Raw genomic sequence first — 12,353 nt, forward strand, 5'->3', positions numbered from 1 at the left:
GAATGAATAAACTGTGGGAAACCCAGACAATACGTGTTATTCTGCACTACACAGAAATCAGCTGTCAAACAGCGAAAAGACATGGAAGAGACTTGAACGCATATTACAAAGTGAAAGAAGCCAACATGAAAAGGCAACATACTGTATGTTTCCAACTATTTGAAATTCTGAAGAAAGCAAAACTATGGAAACAGTAAAAAGATGAGCGGTTGTCAGGGGTCAGGGGAGAGAAGGATGAACTGGCAGAGAACAGAGGATTTCTAGGGCAGTGACGCTACTCTCTATGATACGATAATGGAGAACACAGATCACTGTACATTTGTTCAAACTCCTAGAACGTATAACACCGACAGTGAACCCTAATGTAAAATACAGACTGTGTGACTTTGATATGTCAATGTAAGTACATCATTTGCAACAAATGGGTGAACATTTGTAATTTCACTAGGTGAAGGATGCTGATAATAGGCGAATGGTTATATGGGAAATCGCTGTACCTTCTGCTCAATTTTGCTGTGAACCTGAAATTCTCTAAAAAATAGGGTTTTTTAAAAAAAAAACAAGTAACAATCTCAACTATGACAGACTGCTCATCATCACCACCTTGTGGGCAAGGAAGCAACAACAAAATATATGACAAAAATAAGGAAATCTTCACTTATTCCCATCCTAACAAAGCTTCCATCAATTAAAAGGCATTATTTCAGGTTTGACTAAGAAAGAAGATACTGCCAACTGAACTATGATACCATTAACTGTAAGTAGCATTCCAATGTCACAGATTTAAAAATGAGTCTTAAAATCAATGAAATGTAGTATTCTGATTTTCTTCAAGTTTCTATCAGTGTTGGAGACTAAATAAGAACAAAGCATCTTAAACTGAAACACAAGAAATTTAGGAAATAAGAGACAGTAACACTAGGACAATACTAAAAGAAATATGAAAATATTCTTCTATACTTTTCAACCATCGATTTTAGGTAATTTAAGGATAGAAATATATAATGTTGGATTTTAATATCTTCTAGGATTCCATCTCGCTTTAAAATTCTTTTTCAGATTTTAATAGTTCTACACATTATTAAATTTGTCCTCAGAGTAAATGAAAAATTTACTGACACGATAAAAGGGGTAAATACTTTCTGAACCTCCTGAGAAATACTTTCAAACATTAATATAATCCAAGTGAAGGCAGGCTTACAGCCCAGAAATGCTGACCCCAGGATGCATGCTCTTTCCACTCCAGGACACCAGGCTGCCTCCAGCATACCACAAGGGCAAACTACATGGCTGGCCTTGATACACAGATTTCAGACAAGCCCATCCCACTTCCAACATACCTGGCTGAAGCCTTAAATCGCTCTAAGAACTGAAGTCTCAAGCTCTCATGTCCAGGGAGGTCAATCAAGGTCAGGTTAGTGCCCTAAGGATGGCAGCAGTAATATTAATGTTTTGGTACTGATTCACACTCACAACATAAATTTTTCACATGTCTCAGGTATGTGAATGGTACCTAATTAATCAATCAAAAATGTCAATGTAATTGATTAATGAATCAAATGTTCAGAGAGCATCCTCTATAAACCACAGAAGGCTATGGAAAATGTAAAATTACAACTCTGATAAATGTTCTAAGGGTATGCGAGACTTGACCCTGTATAAGAAGTCAGGAAAGTCCATCTGGAGCTGGGGAAATGTACCAGTATGAATAAAAGCCAATACGTGTGAAAAACACTAACAAATACTCACAAGCTAAATCATGTGATATAAGAACCTATACTTTATCAGACAGCAGGATAGCCAACCTTTATAAAAACAAAACACCTTTTTGTATTTCTACTGCAATCTAATTTTAAAATATATGTCCACCAGACACACCATTTTTTTGTTCTGTTAATATTTTGTGTCAATTGTTGATTCAGGTGACAATCACTGAACAAGGTGGAGTCGTGCCCCACTGAGCAGACTGACTGTTGCCCACCTACGTGCTACTCATTCTAAGCTTTCATTCTTGAGCTCAGGTTCAAGGCAGATGTGGCCATGCTCAATGCTAGGACTTGAGTATAGCCCTGGTACATGTATCAGACCAATGGATCATTTCTCAGATGTTCCTACTTTCTCCACAGCCTCAACCACTATTTAGGAGGAAGGAGTCGGCATTATGCACAGATCTGACATAATTACTGCTAAATATATCCTGTCTTGTAATTTAGTCTGTGTGATCTTTTACAGGTAATACACAAAGTCTGTAAGACTTTTTTTTTGTTTTTTTTAATACCAGTAAGAGTTAGGGACCTCGGCTTGGACCCACTATCACACTGCATAATCAGCATCACATCACATACTTTCAGTATAAACAATCCATAAGATACACTACTCAGTCATTAAAAAAAGAACAAAATAATACCATTTGCAGCAGCATGGATGGACCTAGAGATTGTCATACTAAGTGAAGTAAGTCAGATACAGAAAGACAAATATCATGATATTGCTTATATATGAAACCTAAAAAGAGGGTAGAAATGAACTTATTTAAAATACAGAAGTAGAATCATGGATGCAGAACGCAAACTTACGGTTACCAGGGGATAAAGGGGGGATATGAAAAAACTGGGAGACTGGGATTGACATACACATACTGCTATATATAAAATCAATAACTAGTCAGAACCTGCTGTATAGCACAGGAAACCCTACTCAATACTCTGTAATGACCGATATGGGAAAAGAATCTAAAAATAAAAACAGAAAGAGTGGCTATATGTATATGTATAACTGATTCACTTTACTACACCTGAAATAACACAATATTGTAAATCAAGTATAAAAGTGAAAGTCGCTCAGTAGTGTTCGACTCTTTGCAACCCCGTGGACTATAGTCCATGGAATTCCCTAGGCCAGAATACTAGAGTGGGTAGCCTTTCCCTTTTTCCAAGGGATCTTCCCAACTCAGGGATTGAACCCAGGTCTCCCACATGGCAGGTGGATTCTTTGCCAGCTGAGCCACAAGGGAAACCCAAGAATACTGGAGTGGGTAGCTGATCCCTTCTGTAGCTATCTTCCCAAACCAGGAATCGAACCAGGGTCTCCTTCACTGCAGGTGGATTCTTTACTAACTGAGCTAACAGGGAAGCCCTGATATCAAGTATAATACTCCAGTAAAATTTTTTTTAACAATCTCCCAATATTGGAGACTAGGGAAATCAGAGGTAACAATTAACAAAAATATCAGTTAAGAATTCTCAATGGGTAACTGAAAACATTTTAAAAGGTCTCTCACATTGTAGACAGACACTTTACCGTCTGAGCCACCAGGGAAGTCTAAATGTCTATTAATAGGGCTCTTACAGGGCTCTTATTAAATAAAAACTCAACATGAACTGAAAGTAAAAAAAAATTAGTAAGTTTTCTGATCAATTTGCTTTCTCTTTCAACTATGATTATGATTTACTTTTCCATGTGTACCTACAAGATATTTCTGTCATGTCTCAAAAGTAAAGGCTTTAAGAAAGAAAAAAAATTGTATGGTACAGTCATATAACGGAATACTCACAATATTCAGCTCATAAATCAACCAGGTAGTACTATGTATGGAAATGAGAAAGAAAAAAAATGAAAACAAACCCAAGCTGTATCAATTATATTGTTAAATTTTTAAAAAGGGAGGGGTGGAACAGAGTGTTATATAAAAAAAAAAAGTAAAGAGAACAGATCCGTTTGGATAGCACTGACCATCTGGAAGGCTACACAGGAAAACACTAAGTTACTACCTCCAAGGAGAAAACTTTTAAGGAGGGATAGGAAAAGCAAAATTACTTTTCACCAAATATCCTTTTAACCTTTTGAATTCTGTCCCATATACATGTACTAAAGAAAAAGGCTTAATGCTCACTCTTAAGAACTCAAGATAAAGCTAGAAAGAAGACACAGAAATAAAAGCTAATAAAATGTGATGTAACATCAATATGCATACGGTACAACAAAGAAGGGGACAGCATGATTAAGTTCACTGCTTGGATGATCAAGAAACGAATTTGTCACATGCACGATATTTATCCATAAAAATAAGCTATGAATGGTACCACCTGTGCCCTCAGACTAATTCACCCTAGAAATGTCTTTTCCTGACACACCAAAGTAAAGTAAAACTGTCAGACTTCCCATAGTCTAGGAACCTCTTACCCTGTTGTTATTGACTTTGTAGGCAGCAGAGCTGTCAGTGATGGAAGTCTGAGTGTCTCTGTAAAGGCCTGTTAACAACTGTAAAACAAAACAAAATACAATATGGCTAGAGATCCGAGCAAACATATAAATAGCAAACCTAAAGAGTGTAACTCTGCACTAACTCTCCTAGGTGTAAAGTCAAACAAATGTTGCTTACAATAGCTAAAAAGGACCATATTGATTTTTTTCCCCCTTTGCTTGTAGAAAAATCTAATTAACTGCAAACTTCATTCCCCTCTCCTTAATGAGAGGAGGGGGAAAACTATTATTTTAAAACTATTATATTCAAATAATAGTTTCAAATGGTTAGTGGCCAAATTTACCAACCTTCTCAACATTTACAATCGTCAGAAATGATTAAAGATTATATTTTTTTTAGTGGAAAGGAAAATAACTTATACTCTCAAAAAGAATAATAATAAAGAGAAAACCTCTGCTACTCTGAAGCAAAAACCAAACATTTAAAAATACTACATAGACTAGAAATAAATAGTGAAAAGAAGCCTAAGTAGCCAATAAAAGTTTCTTTGACAAATTCTCAGAAGAATTACACACTGCATACAGATTAATGTCTTCTATCTATCTCTTCAGCTGTTCTGGTATCCTGAGCTATGGCATGAAAGTAATTAGTATATAAAACCCTTAAATGGGATAAAGGGTAAATAGGTTGGTATCTGGTAAGTGCAAGAAAATAAAAATGGCCAAGAAGTTCCAGTTTAAGAGTCTTTTCGTCCCAAGTGAGTCAAAAATTAATTCCCCAATTTGTCAGCAACAGCTTTCTTCCCAAAGTAAACCTAACAGGAATAATACGGTGCCTTAAAACTTCCTATCAAGTGTTAAGAGAGGTATAAATCAAAGCATTTACTCTGACAAAAAGCAATGTTTTCCCGGAATCACAAAGGCCCACAAGAAGAACAGCTCTCTGACTGCTTCTTCTGCTCCGGATGAACTTCCAGAACACTGTGGAATAGACAAAAACAACCAAAATGACGCCTTGATTATCAACAATACGCATATATGGTTGGGCTGGAGGAAATTAATTCCACCATAGAATGCTTCATTCATTTGGAACTTACTTTCACTGTTATTACCACCATTATAACCGTTGTTCTTGAGGACTCCGCTGAACGCCAGCCACCATCAACTGTCAACTTTTCTGCATCTGCATCCCTTACCCTGCCAGTATACTCAAGTGCAACCCTGCCTTATTAACTCTATATCCCCAGCGCCCAGCTCGCAAACACAGGATGCTCAAACTTGGAGCGAAAACCACTTGAGTATTGGTAGCAAGAGCAATGAAAGGGGAGAACGGGGCGCTCAAGGCAGCACAGGGGCTAGCAACCCGTGCCCAAGGACCAGGACGTCACTCTGGGGGTCACGGGAAATCGCCTCTAACGCTGTGCTGTTTCTGCTGCTACAGGCAGGAGGGCAGGAGTATACAAGCTGTTAGTCTCCCATTCTAGACGCCTCTCAGGTGCCACCTCTGCTCGGCGGTCTACAGAAGCCCAGTCCGAGCTCGGATCCCCGCCTGCCCCGCACCCGCCATATCCACCGGCCGCCTCTTTACCTAGCGACAGCAGCACCGCAAGGAGCGCCACCACGACTGACAGCAGCGTCGGGTCCCTCTGCTGCAACTCCTGCCGCAAAGAGTCCAGGTATGGCTGGAAGTCTCCCCCAACACCGCCGCCATTCCCCACCCGCCGGGAGTCCGCGGAAGCCATGGCTGAAATCACGCTACCCGGCACCGCGAAAGCAACGTGGCCCTGGGCTCTGCGCAGGCCTGCGAAGCGGAGCATCACGGAAGTGGTAGTTCCTAAGCTGTATTTCCTCCTTCGCAGGCCGGTATACCGAAGGTCCTGATGGGAATTGTAGTTCTCTTGGACACTGTACTCCCAGCGAAAGACTGACTAAGCAGCCAGCTAGAAGGATGAGCGACGCACTCACCCTTTAGGATATGAGTCAGATGTCCCACTCTCTTCATGGTTGTTGACAGAATGATGGGTGAATAAAATGAATGGCTCAAGAAACCTCCCTTGCGGATTTCCAGTCGCTCCCTTCGTGAGGTGAAGAGAATCTTGTGAGGAACTCAAGCATTACACAAACGTTCATCGGAATATAACGTGGCACAGGTGTGACAGAGGGTGTAAGGTGAGGTATGGGGGATGAATAAAGGGGTGCTTAAGCCGCATGAGTTCAGAGAAAAGCTACTGGAGGAAAATGGCAGGAAGTGATACTTGAAGGACAAGTTAGCCTCTGCAGGCATAATAGGAGAAAGGGTGCTCTGTGCAGACAAGAAAGAGGAATTCTTATCAGTCCCTGAGTCAGGAAGATCCCCTGGAAAATGAAATGGCTACCCACGCCAATATTCTTGCCTGGGAAATCCCATGGACGGAGGAGCCTGGAGGGCGACAGTCCATGAGGTCTCAAGAATTAGACATGACTTAGCAACTAAACCACCATCACCACCACTAAATTGTAAATCCTAGCTACTTCCCTTAATGTAGAGCTGCCCCTGAGATGAGATACATTAAGGTAAGCAGCGAGGAAAGTCAAAGAGAGGGACTGGGGCTGTTGAAAATTCACTCTGCCCTAAGCAGCAGCCACTACTTTGCCAGACAGGTATGTGGGACCAAGGTGGCCAGTTCTTCAGTTTTTGAAGAGAAGCCAGAAAAAAAGGTTTTTAAGGGAAATTTTCCACTTTTTAAATTTCAGCAAGTAATGAAAACTTGTAGCCTAAATAAAACACCTCATAGAGTTAGAAGTTGGAGAAGGCAATGGCAACCCACTCCAGTGTTCTTGCCTGGAGAATCCCAGGGACAGGGAAGCCTGGTGGGCTCCTGTCTATGGGGTCACACAGAGTCGGACACGACTGAAGTGACTTAGCTTAGCTTAGAGTTAGAAGTGGCTGGTCTGAAAGCTGCCAGTTTGCATTCTGTCATTAAGCAGTTATCATTTCAGCAGAATTGGCAGGAGATGAGCAGGAAATGTTGGCAAAAGCTAGACATGAAGGGACTGGGAGATAATACTGAGGAACCTAGATTATACCTAGAATGCAATAAGTTTCAGTTGAGAGTGAAATAGTTTATTGGCAGATCAAGGGAGTACTATGATTTGAGAGAGAAAAGACAAGCAGGGAGACCAGGTGGAGGCTGTTGCAGTGTTTTGGCAAATAATGCACAGGGTCTGAACCAGGGAAGTGTGGAAAGGAGGGTACAGTTATGAGAGACACCTAGAAGGAAAATAAATAGGATTTGGTGATTAATTGTACAAGCTGAGTTAAGGAGAAGAAGAGCTAGCAAGGCTGCATCTGAAACACTTGGTGTGTATTTCTGGGAAGATCAATGTGTTCAGCATGAATGAGGGAACTCAGTTGAAGTTCGTTGGAGCCAGGGACATAGCCAGAATGAAACTGCCTGTATTTTGTGTACACGGAGTTTGCAGTGCCTCTGGGAAATCTAAAATCATATATCATGCCGGCGATACAGTAAACAAATGTGCAGTGTCAGCAGTAGGTGCTAGATTTTTATTTGGGAGTCATACATAAACAAGTGGTCATGTAAACTAGTACAGCCACTATGGAGAACAGTGTGGAGATTCCTAAAAAAACTGGAAATAGAACTGCCATACGACCCAGCAATCCCACTGCTGGGCATACACACCCGAGGAAACCAGAATTGAAAGAGACACGTATACCCTCAATGTTGATCGCAGCACTGTTTACAATAGCCAGGACGTGGAAGCAACCTAGATGTCCATTGGCAGATGAATAGATTCGAAAGCTGTGGTACATATACACAGTGGAATATTGCTCAACTATTAAAAAGAATGCATTTGAATCAATTCAATGAGGTGGATGAAACTGGAGCCTATTATACAGAGCGAAGTCAGAAAGAAAAATACCAATACAGTATACTAATGCATATATACGGAATTTAGAAAGATGGTAATGATGACCCTATATGCAAGACAGCAAAAGAGACACAGATGTGAAGAACAGACTTTTGGACTCTGTGGGAGAAGGCAAGGGTGGGATGATTTGAGAGAATAGCATTGAAACATCTAAATTATCATATGTGAAATAGATTGCCAGTCCAGGTTTGATGGATGAGACTGGGTGCTCAGGGCTGCTTGCACTGCGATGACCCTGAAGGATGGGATGGGGAGGGAGGTGGGAGAGAAGGTCAGAATGGGGAACATATATACACCCATGACTGATTCATGTGAATGTATGGCAAAAGCCACCACAATATTTTAAAGTAATTAGCCTTCAATTAAAATAAATTTTAAAAAAATTTTTAATAGAAGGAAAAAAAAATCGTGAAGAGCGTGAAGAGTGAGGAGGAAAGGGGATACCACAAAGAAGCCTGAGAAGAGAGAGTCAGCGATACAGAAGTAAATCATGTCCTGGAAGTGATCAGCAGCATTCCTGTAACAGATGATGAGGGCTTGAGTGAAAAGTGAGCTCAGGGGGAACAAGGAGGGGATGGTGAGGAGGTAAAGATCCTCTTTAACTGCTCACAATGAGTGCTTGCTTCAGTTCAGTTCAGTCACTCAGTCGTGTCCAACTCTTTGCAACCCCATGGACTGCAGCACACCAGGCTTCCCTGTCCATCACCAACTCCCAGAGTTTACTTAAACTCATGTCCATTGAGTCAGTGATGCCATCCAATCATCTCATCCTCTGTCTTCATCCCTCCTTCAGTCTTTCTCAGCATCAGAGTCTTTTCCAATGAGTCGCATCAGATGGCCAAAGTATTAGAGTTTCAGCTTCAGCATCAGTCCTTCCAATGAATATTCAGGGCTGATCTCCTTTAGGTTGGACTGGTTGGATCTCCCTGCAGTCCAAGGGACTCTCAAGAGTCTTCTCCAACACCACAGTTCAAAAGCATCAATTCTTCGGTGCTCAGCTTTCTTCACAGTCCAACTCTCACATCCATACATGACTACTGGAAAAACCATAGCCTTGACTAGAAGGACCTTTGTTGGCAAAGTAATGTCTCTGCTTTTTAATATGCTGTCTAGGTTGGTCATAGCTTTTCTTCCAAAGAGTAAGCATCTTTTAATTTCATGGCTGCAGTCACCATCTGCAGTGATTTTGAAGCCCTCCAAAATAAAGTCTGTCACTGTTTCCACTGTTTCCCCAGTAAAGAGGATAACTGCTCACAATGAGTGCTTGCTAGAGCCAGGCATTGTTCTAAATCCTTTAAATTTGTTAATTTGTTTAATCCTCACAATGGCCCACCATCCCAATTTTCCAGAGGGCAAACAGACGGATTGTGTAATTTATCCATTGATCCCAGGTTGTTGGGCTCCTTTATGCTTCACTATATGCTCTAACATAGTAAAATTCATTTTCCAGGCACATTTCATCAATAAAGGGAGGCAATAAGGACTCCAGATGAAGAGAAAATGTTTAGGATGTGAAGTTAAAGTAAGTAATCCAACTAATGTATATATATATATATATATATATATATATATACACACAGTGCTTAGTCGCTCAGTCATGTCCAGTTCTATGCATCCCCATGGACGGTAGCCCGCCAGGCTCATTTGTCTGTGGGGATTCTCCAGGCAAGAATAATGGAGTGGGCTGTCATGCCCTCCTCCAGGGGATCTTCCCAACCCAGGGATTGAAGCCGGGTCTCTCACATGGCAGGTGGATTCTTTACCAGCTGAGCCACGAGGGAAACCCAAGAATATTGGAGTGGGTAGCCTATCCCTTCTCCAAGGGATCTTCCTGACCCAGGAATCAAACCAGGGTTTCTTGCATTGCAGGCAGATTCTTAACCTGCTGAGTTACCAGGGAATTTTTTTGGACTCACTAAGGATGTTGGATCTTAGTTCCCTAACCAGGGACAGAACCCATGCCCCTTGCATTGGAAGGACAGTCCTAAACACTGGACTGTCAGAAAAATCCCCAACTATTTTAATTTAAATTAGCATTATGAATTAAAACTATCAGAACTGACAGGAATATTACTGCATTCTATTTCTTTTCTTTCTTGTGGTCCTGATCCCTGCTCTGTATTCACCACCCAACACACACACACACACACACACACACACACACACCTCCTTTATATTAATAATAACTTCTGTTAGTGACTAAAAATACAGTGAAGGAGGAAGGGCCAGACACAGAGAACACCAATCAGAACTGTCCTCACTGTATAAGGGCATGTGAGTGAACAAGTACCATTTTGGTGGTGCAGTTTGGGAATGAGGAATCACAATGGAACCTATCTCAGACTCAGGACACCAATCATGTGATTCCCCCTACTCTGGCTTATCTCCTTAACTCTGTTTCTTTGAAAAAAATAGAGGATTTTTTTAAAAGAAAAGAAAATGGGACATGTTTTTATATTAAAAATGCAATATAATAATGAAATAATGAAAGATCAAAGAAGAAAACCAGAAATCACCTTAATTGTTATATCAATAGTATCTGGTGAACATGATTTCAGACATTTCTCTGTACAGATAAACTGACAAGAAGGCAATCTGGAAGGAATAATAAATAACAGAACAAAGTTATTTTTAGAGACTATAATATACATTACTGCGTTCACAGTCTCTAGAACAGTGTCTGGATCATGGTAGGTACTCAACGCATTGTTGATAAAATTAGATTTGTTGATTCACTGGAGTAAGACAGACTACATGCCAGAGAAATGGTTGGGACATCTCATCAAACAAAGGATAAGAAAGAATTATTATAGGATTTGGGGTGAGGGTGGAGCTTAGGTGAATATTACATAAGGCAGTGTTGTTAGGCTCAAAGCAAAGCAGGGCTGTGTATAAAAAGGTGAACCTCAGGTCTGGACTGCAAAGTAGACCCAAGGTCTGTTTTCTTTGGATACCAGAAAGTTGAGAACTGTGGACCATTGTGTTTAGAAACCCCCTACCTGTAGCTCTGTCCCTGACTGTAAATTGAAACTGTGGTAGGAGTTAGGAAACAAAGGGGCAAACTTGGAGAGTTGTTTAGGAGGCAAAATCAACAACTTGCTGACATTAGATGTAGAATGAAGTAGAATACTGAATTGAGATTTGACTCCCCAGTTTATGACTCCTGTGAGTGGGTAGCAGACTATGTCTTTATGAAGTGTATGGGAACAAGAGTTGGCTTAGGGAAGCAGGGGAGGGAAGGAGTAAAAAGATCACTTCTCTGTTTATTTGTTGGGCTTCTGATATGAGAACTTTACAGTACAGATCCACAGGCAGGAGGAGGTGTGCATGTGAGATGCTGCAGGCAGGGGTCAGAACTACAGACATAGATGCCTGGGAGTCATTCTTGCTGCTTAGGGAGGGCCTAGAAAGTGGAAAGAGAACTGGATGAGGAGAAGAGCCCCAGGAAGATGACCATACATTTCAGAACTGGTAGGATAAGCCCACAGTAAGACCACAAAAGGACAGAGAGGTGGGAACCAAAGCAGAGGGCTCCCATATCAGAGAAGCTAGGAAAGGGTTCCAAGGAAGGGTGAGTGGTCATCCGTATCAAGTTAGTAAACAGACTCAAAGATAAAAGAACTAATTGGCTTTCACAGCTGGCAGGTGGGCAGTGACCTTGACCAGAGTAGCTTCAGGGACGTGTGTGGAACAGAAGACTGATTTCTCTGTGTTCAGTCATTAATGAGAATCCACTTTTCAGGAGCTCCACTAAGAGTGGGAGGAGACAGGGCAGCAACTGCCATGAGATTTGGGGTCAAGAAACGATTTTTAGCAAGATGAGTTTCCAGTGACTCACTTGTGCAAGCAGTAAGACTTGGGACTCAAGCATACCTGATGAAATGTATTAAAATATTTTAAACTATGTAAATCATCTATATTATTTTTCTGTACTGCCTTGAGCACTCTATGTCAATATTTACTCTGCATCCTCCTTCCCGCCCTTTCCCCAACAACATACACACACACACACACACACACGTACACACCTGATTCAATCAAGCCTTTTACACTTGATTTTATTAAAATGACCATGCAGACCCCTTTTAGAAAGAATTCCTACTTGGACTGTACCCAGGAACTGTGGCTGTGGGAAAGAGCAAATGAATCTTGAGCTCTGAAGGAAAGGCTAGTTATAGACCAAGCATTAAGGGGGGGAAAATGAAGTTTTTTTTAAAAGA

At 40.9% G+C, this 12,353-nt stretch overlaps 1 protein-coding gene across 1 annotated transcript in view; it reads right to left on the bottom strand.

Annotated features, from left to right (window-relative positions):
• Positions 1 to 6,038, bottom strand: part of SRPRB (SRP receptor subunit beta) — a 35,506-nt gene extending 29,468 nt beyond the window's left edge. Inside the window, exons 1-4 of the mRNA XM_070289440.1 lie at positions 5,792 to 6,038; positions 5,090 to 5,184; positions 4,183 to 4,260; positions 1,341 to 1,423 (exon numbers count right to left, since the gene is read on the bottom strand). Coding sequence (XP_070145541.1) covers positions 1,341 to 1,423; positions 4,183 to 4,260; positions 5,090 to 5,184; positions 5,792 to 6,020 — 485 coding nt within the window. The 5' untranslated portion in view covers positions 6,021 to 6,038. The remainder of the gene's footprint in view (positions 1 to 1,340; positions 1,424 to 4,182; positions 4,261 to 5,089; positions 5,185 to 5,791) is intronic.
• Positions 6,039 to 12,353: the final 6,315 nt, after the last annotated feature.

The sequence above is a fragment of the Ovis canadensis genome, chromosome 1 (genome assembly GCF_042477335.2).
Source record: "Ovis canadensis isolate MfBH-ARS-UI-01 breed Bighorn chromosome 1, ARS-UI_OviCan_v2, whole genome shotgun sequence".
Taxonomy (NCBI): Eukaryota; Metazoa; Chordata; class Mammalia; order Artiodactyla; family Bovidae; genus Ovis; species Ovis canadensis.